Below are 22,554 nucleotides of genomic sequence, written 5' to 3' on the forward strand. Positions count from 1 at the left end.
GGTGTGTGTTTCCACATCCATCAGTCCAGAGACAGCTCGTAAGCCCAGGGAAGGAGGTCCCAGGTAGGAGGTGGAAGGTCACTGTGCAGCCTCAGGAACTAAGGTCACTATAATGACAACATCTAATATTTATGCACTTGCTGTGTACATAAAAAGGCTTTGGAGTAAGCACTTTACACAGCATTTAATTCTCATCATAAACCCACGTTTGCTATTCTCACTGGCGAGGTAAGAAATTGAGGCCCGGGAACACCTAGTAAAATCAGGGGCCAGGACTTGAGGAGCCCAGTGAAACTGGTTATAGCACCCACTCCACAAGGCTGCCTCTGGAGGTGGAACATGGAACAGCACCAAAAGCAGCCCACTCCAAACCCAGCCACTGAGGCAAAGAGAAGGCAGCATTCAAGGGGCAGGCTAGGAAGTGATTTCTGCTCTGAAAGTCATTATGAGAATGTCACGAGAGCCCTTGTGACTCTGCTACCACTGCACCCACTGAGTCATTCATTCCTACACCTCCTGGGCATCTCTGGCAAGCCCCAGGATGGCACAGGTGGCACAGGCATCTCCAAGACATGGTCCCTGTCCTCGTGGGAGAAGGGAAGCCCAGGGAGGGTAGGGGTCAGGTCGTTCCAGTGCAATGCCACATCCCTCATCTCTCAGCACAAGTACACAACAGATGGCTGCTGAAGGAATGCATGAACAGATGAATAAATGAATGAATGCAAAAATGCAGGAAACTATTCCACAGAAATCCAAGAGGAAAAAAAAGTCCTTTAAAAAAAGTACCTACAAGTAATGATGCATATCCCAAATTCTAATCTATATGTTCATTCTGCAAAAACAACGAGATGCTAGCAGTTTCAGAATTAGTGTTCTCCTACTCGGTTTCCCCACACAAGAAACACTATCTGCTCTGCATTCGAATTATAGCAAGAATTAGCCCTTAGCAGGAACCATATGATTTTAATGCACAGACGAATTTCAATTAGACATTCATCTAACCATGCTGATTGTTTTCCATTTAACCCTAAATTACAGTCCTTTCAAATAACTGTGATCTCCCCTCTGCTTCTCTCTCTTCAATTTTGGTTTGGTTTTGTGAAAGGTCTGCTGGTAAAAATGAGGCAATACCAGTAACTTATCTACAAATTACGGGAAGGAGAAAGTAGGTTAAAAAAGAGCAAGAAACTTAAAACAAGTATGATCAAACCACATCCGAGTTGGGCAGGAAACAATAGGAGACTGTTCTCGCTCATAGGGAAGGAAGGTAAATCGTACCAGGACTATTGTAAAACAACTCACAGAAGGAATTCAGCCTGTGCTCTTCCCAAACCTGAACGATAGTCATCAGATTACAACCAACTTCAACTTCACACTGACAGAAAGGTAGTAACTGGAAGCAGAAAGCTGACACACGTGGGCTGGCAATTCCCTCCACACTACAGAGTCTCATTTTCAGTTCAGGTGTCCACCACAACCAGCACTTACGTCCCAAAGGCAGTACGTGTGTCTCTCACAAGGCAGGTGAGACCTTCATCCCAAGAAGAGGCCATATCGGGAGAGAGGACAGATCTCTCAAAAACTTCCCCTGACAATGGTTCAACTACGGCCAGTGTCCTAAACTGAGAGGTTGCCAGTAACCTGCAATTTGCTTTTGCTCAAACGTAAATCCTATGTATCACTGTCAACATCCTGCTTGTGAAGGTGTACTAGAGTTTTGCCAGATGTTACCACTGGGGGAAACTGAGGAAGATCTCTCTGTATTATTTGTTACAACTGCATGCAAATCTATAATTATCTCAAGAAAAAATTTCAATTAAAAAAAAAAATTGCATAAAAGCAGGGTGCAGTGGCTCACACCCGTAATCCCAGCACATTGGGAGGCTAAGGCGGGCAGATCACTTGAAGGCAGGAGTTCCAGACCAGCCTGGCCAACATGGTAAAACCTCGTCTCTACTAAAAATGCAAAAAAAATTAGCCGGGTGGTGCATGCCTGTAGTCCCAGCTACTCGGGAGGCTGAGGCACGAGAATCACTTGAACCTGGGAGGCAGAGGTTGCAGTAAGCCACGATCATGCCACTATACTCCAGCCTGGGCAACAGAGCCAGACTCTGTCTCAAAAAAATAAATAAACAAATAAATAAAAATAAACAATGCTGCAAACCCGAGAGCCCAGCAATCTCTGATTACATCTTAGAACACCAAGTCTAGCTTCAGCACTGCAGAGAGTATCTTACAGTAAGACAATCTGAGATGAAGCCACAGCAGCCATCTTAAGGTCTGGAAATCACGCAACCGAAAAAAAAAGGCCCAATACTTTAACATCAGTGTAGTCCCAGTTAGCAGTGGGCAGATTTCACAGTAAACACACCTCATCTGATGGGAGCAGGCTCTGTGAAGCTTCCTGTAGAAACGTGCATTGATGGGGACCAGATCTTCTGACTGTTGGAGAATATTCCAAAAATCTGGACTTTTCTTCCTAATTTTAAAGTTGGCAATTCATAAAATTTTCTTTTAAACACTGCACAGACCAAACCAAATGGGTATAGTAGCCAGTTTGCAACCCATCAGGCACTTGATGGGCACTATATATATATATATATATATTTTTTTTTTTTTGAGATGGGGTCTTGCTCTGTCGCCCAGGCTGGAGTGTAGTGGCGCGATCTCAGCTCACTGCAAGCTCCACCTCCCAGGTTCATGCCATTCTTCTGCCTCAGCCTCCTGAGTAGCTGGGACTACAGGTGCTCGCCACCACACCCGGCCAATTTTTTTTTGTATTTTTAGTAGAGATGGGGTTTCACCATGCCTGGTCTTGATCTCCTGACCTCGAAATCCACCTGCCTCGGCCTCCGAAAGTGCTGGGATTACTGGCGTGAGCCACCGCGCCCGGCGGGCACTTAACATTTTGCCCCCATCTCCATCAGCTCTCTAGAGCAGGGCTTGCGCTGCCTGTTTTCTAAATGGAGTGAAAGAACCTGCCCAAGGCCAGGTGGCTGGCGGGGCACTGGGCACCTCTAACCGGAGGCCCTGCTGGTTCTGCTGACTCAGCTTTCCGTGACTTACATTCATTTAGCAAACACTACTTTAAGAAAGTTGCAGAGAAGTACCTAGGGCCCCATAAACTCTGAGTCAGCTATACATTTGCCATATCGTGTGTTGTCATGAGATGGACCGCTAGGAAAGTCTTTAACACATCACCCCTGTCACCTCTAGGCCAAATCCTCTCACCAAACAATTCTTCCCTTTAGAGCACTTGTAAGAGTTGAGACAGTGAGTTATTTGCATATCTGATCCATGTTCATCTCTCTACTGTACTGTAAAGCTCGAATGTGGCACAGACTATTTATGACATTGTGTATCCCCAGAACTAGCATGATACTTGGCCCAAAGAAAGAGCTTCATCAACACTGCTGAATGAATTATGAAAGGGATAGGCCAGACAGGGGCCATGAAAAGGCCCCATTCAATTCAGCTGAACTAATGCCACCACCACTAACAAGCACAGAGTTTCTGGGAAGCTTTTCAGAGGCGCTAATGTTCCCCTGAATAACAAAATGACCTGGCCAGACCATCATACACCAAAAACAGCGGAAGGGCAGGGGCCTCTTTTAATTGTACTCCATGTAGTGCTGGCCTTTCATCCACAGGGTCACATTTCACCCATTCATGCAGGTGGGGCAGCAATCCTATTACCCCAGGGTGCGCTGGTCCTTTCACCACCCTGGCCACTGCCTGAGCACCAGGCTGCAGAGAGGAAACCTGTATGAAACAGCCCTTGTATAAAACACACCGTGCTCATCTCACTTACCCACTCTAAGCTCCTTATGGCAGGGATCTCACCTGTCACTGAATCAGCTGCAGCCTGGGCTCAGCATAAGTGAGATGAGTATTTGTGCAGCCCAGGCTGCAGCTGATTCAGTGACAGGTGAGATCCCTGCCATAAGGAGCTTAGAGTGGATAAGATCTTTGAAAAGAGGGAACCAGGTGCATCAGGAACCAGGCTATGGGTATGGTAAAGGCACAGGTTCAAAGGCACAAATGTTGGACGTGCTAGGGGAAAAGCAAGTCAGACCAGGAACAAGGCAGCCAGAGCTAAGGACATGTGAGCAGGATGTGAGGGATGACAGCAGAGATATACAAAGGACAAGATGGGAAAGCTTCAAAAGAAGTCACAACACTGGCCATCAGGTGTTTTCCCTCAGTAGTGTACCAAATGGAACTCCAAGACTCCTGCAGACCACAAACATGCTACTTAGTCCAAAGCTGGATGATCATTTAAAACTAGAGATTACACATAACAATGCAGATTTCCTGCTTCTCTAGAAACATGAAAAAAACTTAGTAATCATACATCCATATTTCTGCAGAACAGCAGCAGCCTGGGGTGGAACAGGAGCTGCTCGCCAAGGTGGCATATACTCTCCAATTTGCCACATCCCTCACCACTCTCTACTGCCTTCACCTGGGGCCTGAGTCATTCATGGATGTTCATCACCCAGCTTCTGTAGACATTAGCTCCTCTGATAAGGCATTTTCTGTGTCCCGATAACAGTGTCTCACAGATATGCAACCTAAGGCCCAGAGTGGTACAATTCCATGTTTAAGAACACACAATCAATCAAATCCAGGTGGTACCTGACCCCAGCTTCTCTTGGGTATGCAATCAAGACTCTGATTAGGTTCATTGAATCCTGGACTAGCTTATGCATCATCACTGCTATATACTCAGAACGTTAGTTTCTGATTTTAGAGAAACACACGGATTAGCAAAATGAGCAATGGTTTCTTACTAAGGTCAAACAATCCCAAAGCTAATGACTTACAGAACTTCTCTGAACATCCTGTTCAGTTTTAGCGTACATCTCAGACAGATCACCATTCAGAATGACTTCAGCTAACGAGTTCACCAGCGGTGCATGATGTATAATTAAGAAGACCTGATGGAAAAAAAGAAACGGGATTTGCATGTAAGTGTGCCGTATTTTCAACCTCTTGCTTCCTGGATCAGAAGCGACCAGGCTGGGCTACCTAAGTCCTGTATTAAGCAGTAATTCCTACGATGTAAAATCCGAAGAATGAGGCACAGGAAGCAGGACTCAGTTCTACTCTCGTAAGGTCAGCCTCTCCTTCAGACTGTTGCCTATTTGGCTGGCTGCTCTTCCTCGGAAGGAAATGCATTAATGCGAGACTGTCCCTCATGGCTGGGTAAAGCCAAATCCGGCTGAAGTGGAGCAATGCGGGAAAGAACAGCCAAACCAGCACACTCCTTCCTTTCCACGGGCATTTTAGTGTCAAATTTGATTATGAGAAGACTAGAAGGCACTGTCCCAATACTTTAGTGATACCAGAAGAAGGGGCCGGAGAGTTTTGTTCCAATCAAGGACTTGGCAGAGGATTGGCTACACAGAGATTCCATCACGGGAAGAAGCTCTGACCCTTTGGTGGGTTTTGGCACATGGGGATTCCACAGCATCGTCAGTAGGTATGCGAACTCTGGGGCTGAAAACCACACGAGACAGAGGCAGACCCAACCGGGCCAGGATGTAAAATCAGAGGGCTGGCTCTGGGCTAAGCTGGCCCTGCTCCCACACCTGTTGCCCAATGTTCAGAGGACCAGCTTTAAGAATCAGAGTATTCAAAACTGTCTTGCAAAACTGGCCTAGACACGCCTGCTATTTTGTTTAAAAATGTAAAGGCAAGAGGGTGTAGCACAGGGTGTGGCTAATCTACCATTTGTATACAAAAGCGTGTGCATGTTTGCATTTGCTTATTTACATATGCATAGGCCAAGGTTTCTCAATCTTGGCACTGCTGACACTTTGGGCTGTAACTGAGTGTTGAGGGAGGCTGTCCCAGACACTGCAGGCTGCTTAGCAGCATCCCTGACCTCTACCCACTAGATGCCAGTAACACCCCAGCCTCAGTCATGACAACTGAATGTGTCTCCCCAGACATTGCCAGGTACCCCCTGAGGGGCAAAATTACCCCTAGTTGAGAAGCCCTGAGATGTCTCTGTTAGGACACACGAGAACCCGGTAACCCTAATTGTCTCTGGAGATAGAAGTCAGGAGCCTGAACAAAACTAGAAAAGAAACCTGGTTTTTACCTGTTTGAACTTTTTAACTTTAAAAAACGTTGTTAAAAAAATTATTTTTTAAAAAGTGAAGATAAAAATCAACACAGGCTGCCTCTGGGGAGTGAGGTTCGGTGCCCAGGGTATAGATTGAGAGAGGGACTTTTCCCATGCCATGTTTTGTACTGTTTGAACAAGGGGAATCTATTATTCCAACACATACATAGAATTCAAATTAGATAAAAGGTATAGGCAGAATGGCCATGTGGCACCTCCCTATAAAAAATGGCCGATAAAAATCTTTTTTTAAAATACTGGGAACCTTTTCTAATACAGAGACCACACAGTATGATTCAATGAGTTAACCCATGTCCAAGGTTTGGCAGGCCCTCAAATGTTAGCAGTGATGATTCTTCTCACCTTCCTTATGGCCAAATTCCTGCCGCACATCATGCTACCAGCAATACAAAACACTGATCACTGTGGCCATTCATTCTCAGATGTTACGTACCTTGTATGAATGCAGCCTTAACTGATCATTTATTCCTTGTTTTTTTCAGTCCACAAGCATTCAGTGAGCACCTACAAAGGATCCCCTGAACAAAGCAAACAATTCCTGCCTGTGGACAGGCACAGTGCTCATCTTCCTGGCTCTGAACCCGAAAAAGGAGGGTGAGGAACTGCAGGGTACATGGAAGCACGTGCAGGCCAGACTCAAAAAGCCTGGCCCAGCTGCCCACACCACACTCTATTAGCAGTTTAGTTCTAGGAGGACAGCATCACCTGTCACACCAAATTAATGTCATCCACGATAATTTTCATGGTTTTCTAGCTATGCTTGTAAAATAATTTGCAAGTATGCAGTGATTTAATATTGAGGTAGGGGCTTTAAGGACACAGGATTTATACCTGATTTAGGTTTTCCACACATTTAGGTCATATTTTCATTAAGCTAAATGAAAATGCAGCGGGAAACAGGGCTCTACGTTGTTTATCTTTAAAAGGGATCTATTACTCAAGTTTCAGGAATACCGAATTACAAGCTATGTTTTCTGTGAGATATTGAGAAAAGTAATTGGGTGCATGGGCTCCTGGTTCTTTACAAAGCAAACCGGCGAGGGAGGAGTCTCAGAGAAAAGGCGTAACTCTCTCCACTGACGTTCCCACCGTGGGTGGCTGGCGGCCATGCTCTCTGGAGGAGACCCTGCCCGGGCAATGCTCCAGCAGCTGAAGGGTCCTGGGGACGCTTTCCATGTGACTCCTGGGGCTGAGAACTGGCTTGCTTGGGTCCTGCTGGACTCCCAGAATCCCAAGCAGATGCCGGCAGACTTGGAAAGAGGCAGCAGAACAGAGCTGCCAGGAGAGGCTGGGGTTTGCACTCAGTGCCGTACAGAGCAGCATTCAGACAAAGTTGGCCCCGTGCAGAGCTCTAAGCAAACAGAGCCCCAGAATAGGACTTCCGGCTGTGAGTGATAGTCAGGACACGTCCGGATCGGCCTACCTGCTGGGGAGGAGGTGGCCTCTGAACCTCTCCTCCTGGGCCAAAAAGAAAAAACCCCGCCCCAAATTCAAAACAGCTGGGGATCAAGTTAGAAGGACAGTTCCTCATCAAAGCAAATACCTGTGCCATTGCAAAAACGGAAACAGAGTTCTAGGTAAATGCTGGACTACTTGATAGTCTAATGAGATGCCCTGAGAGCCTGGACTGCTTGTAATAAAAATATTTTTAAAGTTATGTAACTGGGTCGCCATGGAGTTTTTCCCTTCTTGTAAATATTACATAATTACACGAAGGAAACACACTTGTTTAAGGAGGGGAGGGAGACAAATTGGATCAAGACACAAATCTGAGAGCTAAGGCTGCTACAAGATCCCTTCCACGAGGTAATCTGGGAACTAGAACCGCGATAAAGCCCTTTAAAAATAGCCTCATTTCAGGAAGTTTGTTACACCAAGGTTGCTATATGTATGCACGCTGTGGGTTCTGCAATGTGGTGCTTCATTCAAAGCTGCATGAGTAAAAGCGCTGCAGCCCACATTTCCAGGGTATTTCAAGCACTCAGTTGTTTTGGAAACCTCAGTCTTCATGGTAAAAAATCAACTACACAAGTCAGGTTTGGTTTATTTTTCATTTCTCTTTGGATTTCCATCTCCTACCATGAAAAAGATACACACTACCTCTATTTAGTGCCTGGAAAACAGAAAGCCCCTTTGTTTTGCTGTTATTTTACTTTAGGATGGGGGACACAGAGAAGATGGGGTGATAAGGCCTGGGGATTTTCTGCAAGGCAGTGGCACACCAAGGGACCCCAAATGTAGTGGGGACATTGGTGAATGATCAAGCATACCTGTGACAGAAGATAAAGAGACACCGGCAGGCTAATTTTCGGCCGTTCTCCTCCCTAGTGGGGGGTGGCAGGAAAGAGAGAGATCAGGTCACACAACCGAGCAGCATAAAATACACAAAGCCAAAAGCCTTCTGTGTGAACAAGGGCATCCTGTCCCACTGACTTCCTCCATGGCCCTAGGGCTGTCCTTTCCGGGTGCTACTCAAAAGTCCACTCTGCAAAATCCCACTCAATACTGTTTGTAAGGCCACTATTTTTCCACCTGAGAAACCTTTCACCATTAGTCACAGATGAGAGGCTGACCCCCGAGTACTTGCTCCTTAAGTTACCAAGCACGTTCATTTCCAACAGCTGGGGCACTGGATGACCCGGCAGGAGAGGCCTCCTGGAGGCCTGTTCTTGGGAAGTCATTTTCAAAGCATGGGGGAGGAGGTTTAGGGCACTGTGGCCTTGGAAAAGCCCCTCGTTTATACTGAATTTCAAGATGCTCCATTTCACACCCACCCTGTGAGAGAAGAATCGTTAGGCCCTCATTTTGCAGCTGAAGAAACGGGCTCAGGTTATTTGCTTTAGGTGACAGAGTTAGGAAAGGGAAGAGGCAGAATTTGAACCCAGGTCTGAAAACTCCAATTCTCATAATTTGTCTGTGCCTCCCAGAGCCGCCTCTGGTAAAGCTAAGGAGCTTATTCACTTTTACAGTCTTCTCACACACACGCTCTGTCTCAGGAAATAAGAGGAGAGGAAAGGAAAACCAGCATGCTTTGAAAGGAAAGGAATCTCCCTCAGGCTCAAACCTCAGTCCTGGCCAGGCACGGTGGCTCATGCCTGTAATCCCAGCACTTTGGGAGGCCGAGGCAGGCGTATCACCTGAGATCAGGAGTTTGAGACCAGCCTGGCCAACATGGTGAAACCCCGTTTCTACTAAAAATACATTTTCTTTTATTTACTCATCTGTGGTGAGAATCCTCAAAACTCCATCCCCTTGGGACACCTCTGCATGGTGACCAGCTGGCTGTGTCCTGCCTCCTGCTGAGGCCCCTTTACCTCCAGAGGAACTACACAGAGGCCTCCCCTCTAGAAGCAGCATTCCTCACGGAGGGGGCCCTGAGAACCAGCAGCACAGAATCAGAATCACCTGAGGGATAGGTGAGACACGCAGATTCCTGGCCCCACCCCAGAGCAACAGAACCAGAATCCCTGAGACTGGAAGAGAAACTGAGGCCCTGCATGTTACCAGCCGTCATCCCCACAGGCCTCTGAGGCCTGCTAACAGTGGACGGTCACCACCCTGGGACCCTTCCCTGAGTGTGCTCCATGGCTTCCCTCCGTGCTGCGCAAGTTCTGTCGCTGTCTGCATCTTCTGCAAATCAGTGGGTTCTGGCAACTACCAGGAAAAGTTACCGGGGAGGAGAACACTTCAGGGAAGGATACACAGAAACCAAAACCCTACATTTTTACATGTTTCCTGTTTTCTCCTGAAGTCGGTAATCTTTTCTTATTCACTTTTATAGTCTTCTCACACACATACTCTGTCTCTGTCTCAGGATATAAGAGGAAAGGAAAGGAAAGCCAGCATGCTTTGAAAGGAATCTCCCTTGGACTCAAAACCTCAGTCCTGGCCGTAATTCCAGGCCCAAGCAGGTGTATCACCTGAGGTCAGGAGTTCCAGACCAGCTTGACCAACATGGTGAAATGCCATCTCTTCTAAAAAGTACAAAATTAGTCAGGTGTGGTGGTATGCTCCTATAATCCCAGCTACTCGGGAGGCTGAGGCAGGAGAACTACTTGAATTCAGGAGGCGGAGGTTGCAGTGAGCCAAGATCGCACCACTGCACTCCAGCCTGTGTAAAAGAGCAAAACTCTGTCAAAAACAACAACAACAACAACAACCTCAGTCCTGGTTTGCAATGCTCAGGCCCATTCCAGGGGACTAGGGACTGTTCTTCCCCACTTCTGAAGATGGCCTTCAGCCAGCGGGAGCCATGGGGCCGGACCCACCTTGTCCTGGTTCTCCAGTGAGTACACGTAGAGGGGCAGGAAGAGCCTGTTGAGCAGGTGGTCCGTGAGCACGTCATTGAGGAACTCACAGTTGATGATCAGGATGTCATTGAGATAGTGCAGGTGGTCTAGGTGCTCTGCCACCAGATCACTCAGTTTCCCCCGATTCCGGTGCCTGCCATGAGAAATGACCACCTCAGCCTGGAGGCCAACACTAGGAGCCTTTGAGCCTAACATCAACGGCCTGAGACTTAGGTCACTGGGGGTTCATCCATATAACCAGTATCTGAGTTAGTCTCAAGAGACACTTATCCTGGCCACTGCTGGGGAGATACACAAGGGAAAATGGGCAGGTTTACTGCATTCAATTTTAGGGGACGGCTGGGGTCCCCCAGAAAGAGGTAAACAAAGCAAAACGCTGCTAAGTTCTTTCAGCAAGCCACTGCATAAGCACAGCTACTAGCCACTGTGGCAAGATCCCCTGGCTCCCCAGATAAGCAGCATTAATGGAGCAATAAATCCTCTGTAATTAAAAAGCTCCAGAGGACTTCTTAAGAGAAAAGCAGGTTTCCACAGCCGTGGCCACCCCAGTGGCCCTGAAGACATGCAGACATACAGCAAAGACACGACACCTCTCCCCCAGGCCGCTGCCCTGGAGGTCTCCATCTCCCTGCAGTTAGCAACAGCGTGCTGGGGGTGGGGGGCCGGGGGTAATGTCTCTTGGGTGGAGTCAATCTCACACTCCAGAAACAGCTGGTGGGGATGCGTTCACCACCTCCAAACCAGTATGCAGCAAACACTAGCTAGGCATTTTGTTTGTATTATTATTATCCAACTGATAGATGGTCATTTTTGACAACAGCAAATTAAAATACAAAAGCAAATAGAATTCAAAGTCTCAACCCCACCACTAACAGATATTCACTATTAACATTTTGGAACTTATAACCCTAACGTCCGTTTTTTCTACATTTTTACCTCTCCCAGTAGTAGTCACATCTAAATACAGACGTCACATTTCTATCCATCTAACTGTATATACTTGAAAAAAAAAAAGGTAAAAAAAGATCAATTCTGCTTCTTTTACATAATTCTGGATAATTATTCCTTTTATTTATTTATTATTATTTTTTGAGACAGGGTCCTGTTCTGTCACCCAGGCTGGAGTGCTGTGGCATGAGCACAGCTCATTACAGCCTCAACCCTAAAGTTCAAGGGATCCTCCCACCTCAGCCTCTAAAGTAGCTCAGATTACAGGCACCTGCCACCATGCCCAACTATTTTTAAAATTTTTTTGTAGAGGGTGGAGGGGTTTCACCATATTGCCCAAGCTGGTCTCAAACTCCTGGACTCAAGTGATCCTTCTGCCTCGGCCTCCCAAAGTGGTAGGATTACAGGCGTGAGCCACTATGCTCAGCCAATTATTTCTTATACTTCAACAAGGTATTTCAGCTGCATACAGACTGGGATCACATCTGTAATCCCAGCACTTTGGGAGGCCAAGGCAGGCAGATTGCTTTAAGTCAGGAGTTCGAGACCAACCTCGCCAACATGGTGAAACCCTCTCTCTACTAAAAATACAAGAAAAAAAAAATTAGCCAGGTGTGGTGGCATGCACCTGTAGTCCCAGCTATTCAGGAGGCTGAGGCAAGAGAATCACTTGAACCTGGGAGGTGGGTTACAGTGAGCCAAGACTGCACTATTGCACTCCAGCCTGGGCGACAGAGCAAGACTCCATCTCAAAAAAGAAAAGAAAAAAAGATATTTGCTAAATATGTTGTAAAGCCTAATAGTATAATGAATGTCTACGAACCCACCGTGTGCCTGAGGCCTAGAACATTTATGCGCAATGTTTTGCACTTACTTTGGAACATTTTCTCTAATGGTATATTTAAAATACCTCACTTTTTAATACCTTGGTTTAAAAAAAAATCAAAGTAATATACGCGGCTAGGTTTAAAAATCAAATAGCATTGATAAGTTGATAACGAAAAAGAGCAGCTCCTGGCCCAGGCTCGCATCCTCCATTAATTTTTGCTTTTCTTTGAGACAGTGTATTGCTCTGTCGCCCAGGCTGGAGTACAGTGGCACAATCTCAGCTCACTGCAACCTCCACCTCCTAGGTTCGAGCAATTCTCATGCCTTGGCCTCCCTAGTAGCTGGGATTACAGGGGTGCACTACTATGTCTGGCTAGTTTTTTTATTTTTAGTAGAGATGGGGCCAGGCTGGTCTCCAACTCCTGGCCTCAAGTGATCTGCCCACCTCAGCCTCCCAAAGTGCTGGGATTACAGGTATGAGCCACCACACCCAGCCCTCCCCTACTTCTCCCCACTGTCCAGAGGCAGTTACTTGTTTCTACAGATAGTTCCTCCCATATTTCTAGAAAGTCTGCATGGACTTCTGTTTTGCAATTGAGCCATTTTAGGTATTATCTATTGACCTCCTGTTATGACAGAACTCTTCCGTTCTCTCTGTCCCTTCCCCCCAAGTAGTCATCAGTAATTGGGGTTGATGTCATAACATTTGCCGTGAAGCCAAATAGAGGACTATGATTTCATTTCCTTGCTTGTATAACTTTGCTCTTTCTGTAGTTAAGTGTCTCATTATGTCTCGCATCCACGACTGTTTAAAACCATAAGGCTTCTGGCTTTCCCAATTGCTCCGCTGGGTCTGCCATCTACCCATCCTTGCTTCTTCCCCCATATCAGATCTCATATTCTATCTGCCTAGCTCCCCTCCCCCAGGACCCTTCTCATCGGGTCCCTTTAGCATCCTGACCCCATTTAGGTGCACCTCTCACCAGGCCTGGGTAAAGCTGTCACCCTGGAGCAGTGGTTCTCAAGTGAGGGTGATTTTGCCTTAAAGGGGACATTTGGCAATGTCTGGGGACATATTTGGTTGGTACGACTGGGGAGGGGTGCTACTGGCATCTAGCAGGTAGAGAGGCCACTGATGTTGCTAAAAAGCCTACAATGCACAGGACAGCCCCCACAACAATGGCACCCAGTTTAAGAGGTAAATAGAGCCAAGGGAAAGAAATCCTGCTCTGGAACTTCTAATCATCCCTCTGAGGACAAAAGCACCATCCTAATCTCTTTTTTAAAAGAGATTTATCGAAGTATAATTCACATACCATAACATTCAATTATTTAAAGTAGACAATGTCACAGTTTTTGGTAGATTCAGAGTTGCCCACCCATGATCACAGTCGATTTTAGAACACTGTTATCCCCCTGCAAAGAAAGCTCCTTACGGCCAGGCGCTGTGGCTCACGCCTGTAATTCCAGCACTTCTGGGAGGCCAAGGTGGGAGGATCATGAAGTCAGGAGTTCAGGACCAGCCTGGCCAATATGGTGAAACCCCATCTGTACTAAAAATACAAAAATTAGCTGGGTGTGGTGGCACACACCTGTAATTCCAGCTACTTCAGAGGCTAAGGCAGGAGAATCACCTGAAACCAGGAGGCGGAGGTTGCAGTGAGCCGAGATTGCACCACTGCACTCCAGCCTGGGTGACAGAGCAAGACTCTGACTCAAAAAAAAAAAAAAAAAAAAAAAAAAAGCAAGCAGCCCCTTACTTGGCTGGATGTGTGTCTCACACCTGTAATCCTAGCACTTTGGGAGGCCAAGACAGGAGGACTGCTTGGGCCTGGGAATGCAAGATCGGCCTGGGCAACATGGCGAAACCCCATCTCTACTAAAAATCAAAAAAATTAGCTGAGCTTGGTGGCTGAGGCCTGGTGGTCTTAGCTACCTGGGATGCTGAGACGGGAGGATTGCTTAAACCTAGGAGGTCAAGGCTGCAGTGAGCCATGATCACCCCACTGCTCTCTAGCCTGGGTGACAAAGCAATACTCTGTCTCAAAAAAGAAAAAAAAGCCCTATACTCATTAGCAGTTGCTTCCTAAGTCCCCACACAACATCCTAGCCACCAATCTACTTTCTGCCCCTAGAGATTCACCTATTTTGGGCATTTCACTAGGAATAATGCTTTTGAGGTTCATCTATGCCATACCAAGTGTCAGCGCTTCATTCCTTTTTTTTTTTTTTGAGACTGAGTCGTGCTCTTTTGCCAGCCTAGAGTGCAGTGGCACGATCTCTACTCATTGCAAATTCCGCCTCCTGGGTTCAAGCAATTCTCCTGCCTCAGCCTCCCAAGTAGCTGGGACTACAGGCGTGTGCCACTACACCCAGCTAATTTTTGTATTTTTAATAGAGACGGGGTTTCACCATGTTGGCCAGGATGGTCTCGATCTCTTGACTTCGTGATCCACCTGTCTCGGCCTCCCAAAGTGCTGAGATTACAGGTATCAGCCACTGCACCTGGCCCGCTCTATTCCTTTTTATTGCCAAACACTACTCCATTGTACAGATAGACTACGTTATGTTAATGCATTCATCAGCTGATAGAGGCCCTTGACCTTCTCACCAGCTGTCTAGCGGCCCCATCTATGGCTGTAGTGAATTGATTTACCCCACCTGCTCTGGGAGGCGTCTGAGTTGTTTCCAGCGTTTCATTATTACAAATAGGTGAGCAGGACCTTTTAGAGTACGGAAGTCCAGGCTACACAGAGGTAGGGGAGTGCCGTTAATGTGTTTGTTTTTCCTTGACAAAAACAGAATTCTCCCGTAACCACCCTGTCTATCTACTGAGTGGCCCTGGGGGTGTCACCTACTCCTCATCTGTCTGCACGCAGTCATCAAGTTCGATCACGTGGCTCCCGATGAACCAGACCAAATTGGAGAAGTAAGGAACAGCAGTTTTATCTCGGATGTAGTGCAGCATGGCCTGGTTATCCACTGAGAAAATTCACAGAAGAAAAAAAAGTCAAGCTACCAAAAATAACTTGGGGAAGATAAAAAAAAAAAACAAAAACAAAGCAAAACCCAAAACCACAAAGAAAAAGCCCTCTGCTATAATCTGAAATTGTCTGTCTTTCCTGGAAATACTTAAAAATGTTTATCTTATTCATAAAACTACAGTCATCAAGGCAGTTCTTACAATATTTTACTTCAATTAGTTGAGCTAAACATTATTAGTGCATGGGAGAGCCTACTTATCAGTAGCAGATTGAGCTAGACTACACTGAGAATTACAGCATTCTCAAGCAAGGTTCCTGTATTTATACATAAGGATAAATTAAGAAAGCAGAAAACCAGAGGTTAATAACTTACATGACACTGGAATAACGAACACAGGAATCGTCATTGAAGGAAAGGCAAAAAACAGACAACAGTTAACAGGATTAGGACCTGGGAAGGTGAGAGAGCTGCTCAGAGGGAGAGAGGCTAGGGCAGGAGGCATCTGCACAGAGAGATAAGGTTAGAAGGGGACAGCAGAAAACAGAGCAGGAGGCAGCAGAACCAACTGTGGCTTGGACCAGGGTCACACACTTAGAAGCATGCCCGACTGGCTGGTGGCCAGAGGTCCAGCATGTGACCTGGGAGCATGGGCCTTGACCCCAAAGGGGCAGCTGCTTCTGTGCCAGCTGACCCCCTACCCCTGCAGGACTGTGGGCTTCAACTAGCCCAATCTGCATCTTCAAGGTGCAAATCCAGATTTTCATGGAAGACCTCTCAATTTTTAAATACTGGCAACTACATATTTTTCAAAAACTAAGCCAATTAAAACATGTCTGATGGCTGGATACGGCCCACAGGTCCTCAGTTTGCGACCCTGGATGGGTCCAGCTGGGCTCTTAGAAAGGTTCTTAAATTTAATGTAAGTCCAGTGCTAGGCTGAAGTGAGTCCCTGAGGTGCCCCCACCCTCATTAGGGAGTAATAACATTTTGACTCATGAAAGTCAAAGCCCTTTCATCCCTGAGAAAATGGTCCCATCTCTACTGTGGTGACTCCAGGGAAAATAACTCAGGCATTAGGCAGAGAACTTCCAAGCATCGCCTTGGAAGGGCAATTCCAGTTCAGGAAACCTGTGGCCAGGCAGACTTTGTGTCAGTGCAGCAGAGACTGGGGGAATGGCTTTTTCCCTGGCGCAATATTTTGGGCATTAAGAATATCTTGAGGGAAAGGAGGAATTCGTTAGTGCTGGGCTTTGCAGCCTGTTGGGAATACAACATTGCCCCCTGCTGTTCACAGTGTGACATGCTTTTAAATATTACTTATAAGTCAAATTACTTAGCTGTATTAAAGTATACTTCACAAGCCAAAACACAAAAATTTAAATGACACATTAAAAAGACAATTTTGCTTTCTCAAATTCTAAAACACAGTCACTCTGAATCCCACACGTGCCTCTCAGGACATCCTACTTTCATGTAGCAGCATGAGCAAGACTTCCACATGCCTGGAGAAGGCAAGGATTTCCATGAGCGGCCAGCTAAATGCCAGGGGATTCCAAGTTTTTCATGACAGAAGCTGCCACGGCTCATCATCATTGCGCTCCCTCGTGACAATCAGAGAGCCATACGCACACACACGGGAGCGGTTGCTGCCAAGTCGGAAATCAGGCGAGACACAAGCCCACGAGGACACTCACCTTTATAGACGTTCAAAGTTATGGTTCTTACAGCAATTCTAACCATGCTTTCAGGGTGGTTGAAAAACTTGATGGCTTCTGTGTACAGGGCAAAGTCATTGGTGTGCTAAAACAAAAGAAATAACGAAAACAAATGACAAGCCCATAAGCCAGGCCTGGCCTCACCCCAACTCTCTGAATTCCGTCAGAAACTTCAGAAAAAGCCAAAAAAAAAAAATGTTGCCAATGTGAACTGTTAAGTGAGTGGTTCATTCCCAATGGGGAATGTGGAAAGGGATGGGAAGGCAAAGCCACGGAAGAAACAGAAAAGAGTCCAAGTCCGTGTGGTGGTGCATACCGATAGCACCAGCTACTTGGGAGGCTGAAGTGGGAGGTTGGCTTGAGCCCAGGAGTTGGAGGCTGCAGTGAGCTGTGATCGTGCCACTGCACTCCAGGTTGGGCAACAGAACAAGACCCTGTCTCAGGAAAAAAAAAAAGAAAAGAAAAAAAAGAAAAAAGAGCAGTAGTAGTGGAGTAGTAGTAATCACTGATTCATTGGCTGGGAGTGGTGGCTTATGCCCAGAATCCCAGCACTTTGGGAGACCACGGTGGGAGGATCACTTGAGGTCAGGAGGTTCAGACCAGCCTGGGCAATGTGACAAGACCTCATCTCTATTTTAAAATTATAATTAAAAAAAAAAAAAAAAAGTCCAAATAATGTCAGATCTGGGTTCATTACCTGTTCTACCACTTATTTATTTTTTTTTTTTGACATGGAGTCTCGCTCTGTCGCCCAGTCTGGAGTGCAGTGGCATGATCTCAGCTCACTGCAAGCTCCACCTCCTGGGTTCATGCCATTCTCCTGCCTCAGCATCCTGAGTAGCTGGGACTACAGGCGCCCACCACCACGCCCGGCTAATATTTTGTATTTTTAGTAGAGACGGGGTTTCACCGTGTTAGCCAGGATGGTCTCCATCTCCTGACCTCGTGATCCACCCGCCTCGGCCTCCCAAAGTGCTGGGATTACAGGCGTGAACCACCGCGCCCGGCCTTGTTCTACCACTTCTAACCTGTGCAATGCAGTATTTCTAAACCTGTTTCTACATCTATAAAATGGGGATAGTAACATCTACTTTATGGTTTCCAGGATTAAATGAGATCATTTCTGGTCCCGTGCTTACCCCAGCACCTGACACCTAAGAAATACTCAGTGGGATGCAGGGAAACATGAGGGGAAGACTGGTGGGAGCCTTCTGAGAAAATTTTCTTTGGAAGTTAAAAAGGGACACAAGAAGGGAAGTGATCTCATCAGGCATTTTGGCAGCGGCAGCCACCCTGTGACCATGACGGGTTGAACCTGAGGATGGATGCCAACCGTATAGTCAGCAGAGCAGCAAGATGGGAAAGCCTGGGTCCTCGCTGATATGGTTGAAGCACACGATGAACCAGCCCCAGCATGGCCAGTGCCTGGACCTTTCAGTATGGGAGATACATTGACCCTATTGTTCCAACTCCTTTTAGGTGTGAGGACAGGAGCAACTTATTTATTTAAGTTGTTCATTTTAATAATTCTCCCAAAGAATGTCAGGGACGTTATCTTATCAAGAATAGCAACGTCTATGATTGTAGGGAGCTACGTACATACTAGGCACTTTGAAGACATCATCTCATTTAACTCAACCCCTAATAACCCTACAAGATATATATTCTTATCCTCATTTCTCAGATGAGGAAACTGAGGTTCAGAAAGCGACTGGGACTTCCTGAAGGTGACACAGCAGGGAAGTGACAAAGCCAGCCCTGACTGGAGTTCCAGTCATGTTTTTCCCACAGGGCAACACTTCCCCAAGACAACATCTGGGCATGTCTCCTCTCTGCCAGGTATAAAGCTCTCAGAACAAACTGAATTTTACATTAAAAATGGAAAGGCCGGCCAGGTGCTATGGCTCAACGCCTGTAATCCTAACACTTTGGGAGGCCAAGGTAGGAGGATCGCTTGTGCCCCAGAGTTCAAGACCAACCTGGGAAACATAATAAGACCCTGTCTCTACAAAGAATTAAATTTTTTTAATAGAAAGGTAACTTATTTAATTAAAAAAATTTTTTTAAGCATGCCAAAGTCAAAAGTATTGCCGTGAAAATCCTAACAAGCATACAAGAGCTTTGTAAACAGACACAAGACCATCCAGATCTAAGGCGCTGCCATAACTAGTTTAGCTTCACACCCACATGTGCCCCTCTGGCAATTACTTACCTCATTATAAAAGAAATGGACAGTGTGGTTGTTGAGTTTTAACGAAAGCGTTTTCAGGAACGATATATAATAGGCCATAATCTCCTCATCAGAAAAGTCAAACTTATGAACGATGATAGAATTTACATAGTTATTTGAGAGCAAATAATCTAGAGGGGAAAAAAAACAAACAAACAAAACAGATTAACTCTCGCTGGAGAAAAGATAAGCCAGGTAACAAGCAGATGACCACATTAATGTACTTGAATCAGGTAAGCCTCTGGGTTGCTGGGATTAAACACACTAACTGGGAAGAGCTTAACTTTTAACCAGCAAAGAGATCATCTTCGATGCACAGTCACCAGGAAGTTCAAAGGCATCACCAGAGAACAGCCCTTCCCCGCCCTCCCACCCCAAATAAAAAAAAACACACTCCAACATTTTCTTTTCATTGACGGCAAAGTTCAACAAAGAGCTGGGAGTAGGGGGAGGTTAGCTGGTGTGTGGGCATTTTCACAAACCACCCATGGATGAGGGTAAAAAGCTGCCCACTTCTGCCATCACAAATCACATCATCAACTCTGAATGCCACAACAGGCCACACTAGGGTTTTTTTCCTCCTTATATAGCAACATGATTTCATAAAGGTCACTTTCTGCTGAATTCCTACTATATGCCTGCCACTGGGCTGAGTGCTTTACATGACCATCAACCATCACATGATCCTGCTCATTCTTTCCATTTTGCAGATGAGCAAAAACATCTCAGAAACGTTAACTTACCCGTGCACAGAGACAGTCAGAGAAGGGATTCAAACTCAGGTCTGATGTCAGAGTTTGTCATGCATTATGGGGGCCCAATAACGAAAACTGGGTGATGAGGGCCCAAGGGCACTGGGGTCAACTGAAGAGCAACCCCGACTCCCCAGCTCCCAGTCCCTGGCCCTGCAGAAATGCAGGCCAGTATGGTGAGTGCTTTCAACTGTGAAGAGAGGCAAAACCAGATTCCAACACTGCATCTCCTGATCCTGACATGTTTGCCACTGAATAAACTAGCTTTTTTTTTTTTTGAGACGGAGTCTTGCTCTGTCGCCCGGTCTGGAGCGCAGTGGCCGGCTCTCAGCTCACTGCAAGCTCCGCCTCCCGGGTTTATGCCATTCTCCTGCCTCAGCCTCAGGAGTAGCTGGGACTACAGGCGCCCGCCACCTCACCCGGCTAGTTTTTTGTATTTTTAGTCAAGACGGGGTTTCACCATGTTAGCCAGGATGGTCTCGATCTCCTGACCTCGTGATCCGTCCGTCTCGGCCTCCCAAAGTGCTGGGATTACAGGCTTGAGCCACCGCGCCCGGCCTAAACTAGCTTTTAAAGCTGTGCTGGCCAGCAAAAAACATGTCTATCAGTCAGCTGCAGCCTATGGCCTACAGTTCGATATCTTGGTGTTGGGCCCTTGCCAGACATATTTCCCTCTGTGTTCTTACTAGCCACCTGCAAGGCAGGCACTGCTGTCCCATCGCCTATCCTTCAGGCTGCTGTTGTGTGAGCGCTGCACCAGCTCACCTGCCGGGCCCCCAGGACAGCTAAAGGCAGAACACGATTGACACCTGCTGGGGGCATGGTTTGGAGCCTTGCTACTCAGAGTCTTGTCTTCAGATGGGCAGCACAGCAACCCCGGAGCTTGTCAGACCTGCAGGATATTGGGCCCCGGCCCTGCACCACAGAGTCAGAATCTCCAGGGGTGGGCCCAGCACTCTGCATGTAAGAAGTGTGCACGGCACCCCACACGTGCTCATGTTTGGGAGGCTCTGGGTTCGTGGCCTGGACTTGGACTGGCCTGCTTGTGTCCACATCTCACACCTGCCACTTCCTAGCTGTGTTGTGACCTTGGGCAAACTGCTCACCCTCCCCACGCCCCAGTTCCATGAAGCCAAAACTTCCTCATGAAGTTGTGGTAAGGATGAATGGAGAAAATGTACAGAAAGCACTCAGGACAGTAGTAGTAGTAGTAATCACTGATCCTTTGGCTGTATGAATGGACAGTATGGGCCACAATGCAAGCACTCAATAATGTTAACAGCTATTATTCTTCTTATTACTGTTATGTGGAGATTCAAAATCTCAGCTTTAGCCAGGTGTGATGGTGTGTGCCTGTAGTCCCAGCTTGAGCCCAGAAGTTCAAGGCTGCAGTGAACCATGATCGTATCACTGGAGTCTAGCCTAGGCGACAGGGTGAGACCTGTCTCTAAAAACAAAACAAACAAAGAAAATCTCTATCATATTCCGAGACTGAACACAGTTGCTCTTGGGTGAAGAGGAAATAAACCATTAAGTTATCTGGAGCCGTTGAGGTATCTAACTGAGGTCAATCAAAGTATTACTCAACGGTCTATTGGGAATCATCAAAAACACCACAAAGAGGAATCTGGGAGCCTGGGATCATGACGGAAGCCACAGTGTGGGCCCATGGCGTGGTCCTCCTTGGCAGCCAGTTCTCCGGGAAAGCCACTGCATTCAGAAAAGCCACTGTGCACTCTGAGCAGGCATGGCAGACAGGCTGTGCGGTCTGTAGTCTTAGAAGGGCGGTTTTCAAAATCTCCTGAGCATAACAACTCCTGAGGCAGTGCTTGGGGATCCCTCCAAGCAAGGAGTCCACGGGTCTAGGGCAGAATCTTAGGAATCTTAATGTTTTTTAAGATGGGGTTATATACATCACAAATCCTAAGTGGACAGTTTGACATACGTGGAAATATACATACATGTACATGTAAGATATGGTGTGGCTGTGTCCCCAACTAAGTCTCATCTTGAATTGTAGTTCCCATAATCCCCACATGTTGTGAGAGGGACCAGGTGGAGATAATTGAATCATGGGGGTGGTGTCCCCCATCCTGTTCTCGTGAGAGTGAGTTTTCATGAGATGTGATGGTTTTATAAGAGGCTTTCCCCTTTGCTGAGCACTCATTCTTCTCCTTGCTGCTGCCATGTGAAGAAGGACGTGTCTGCTTCCCCTTCTGCCATGATTGCAAGTTTCCTGAAGCCTCCCTAGCAATGCTGAATTGTAAGTCAATTAAACCTCTTTCCCTTATAAATTACCCAGCCTTGAGTATATCTATGTATGTAAAACACATATGTATGTTGTATCAGTCCATTGAGAATTAGTCCATTCTCAATGGACTGATACAACATACATATGTGTTTTACATACATAGATATACCTCACAAACCCTAAGTATCCAGCATGATGAAGTTTTACATATACACACGGTGTAAGCACCATCCAGATCCCATAGCTGACATTTCTAGCTCTCCAGAAGGCTTCCTCACGCCCCTGCCCAGTCAGTACCTGCTACCCCAATGCAACCCTTATTCTGCTTCTAGCACATTAGACTCATTTTGCCTGTCCATGAACCTCATCTACTGGAAGCAG

General features: G+C 46.6%; 1 protein-coding gene across 7 annotated transcripts in view; it reads right to left on the minus strand.

Annotated features, from left to right (window-relative positions):
* Positions 1 to 22,554, minus strand: part of CLEC16A (C-type lectin domain containing 16A) — a 237,525-nt gene that overhangs the window by 193,034 nt on the left and 21,937 nt on the right. For 6 of the 7 annotated variants that reach the window (XM_033235752.1, XM_033235751.1, XM_033235754.1 and 3 more), the window contains 6 exons: positions 19,153 to 19,301; positions 16,920 to 17,025; positions 15,099 to 15,222; positions 10,423 to 10,597; positions 8,425 to 8,478; positions 4,827 to 4,940 (listed from right to left, as the gene is read on the minus strand). In XM_033235752.1, coding sequence (XP_033091643.1) covers positions 4,827 to 4,940; positions 8,425 to 8,478; positions 10,423 to 10,597; positions 15,099 to 15,222; positions 16,920 to 17,025; positions 19,153 to 19,301 — 722 coding nt within the window. The remainder of the gene's footprint in view (positions 1 to 4,826; positions 4,941 to 8,424; positions 8,479 to 10,422; positions 10,598 to 15,098; positions 15,223 to 16,919; positions 17,026 to 19,152; positions 19,302 to 22,554) is intronic. The other variant, XM_033235753.1, reaches the window with a different exon arrangement.

This window comes from Trachypithecus francoisi, unplaced genomic scaffold, assembly GCF_009764315.1.
Source record: "Trachypithecus francoisi isolate TF-2019V2 unplaced genomic scaffold, Tfra_2.0 Lachesis_group15, whole genome shotgun sequence".
NCBI lineage: Eukaryota > Metazoa > Chordata > Mammalia > Primates > Cercopithecidae > Trachypithecus > Trachypithecus francoisi.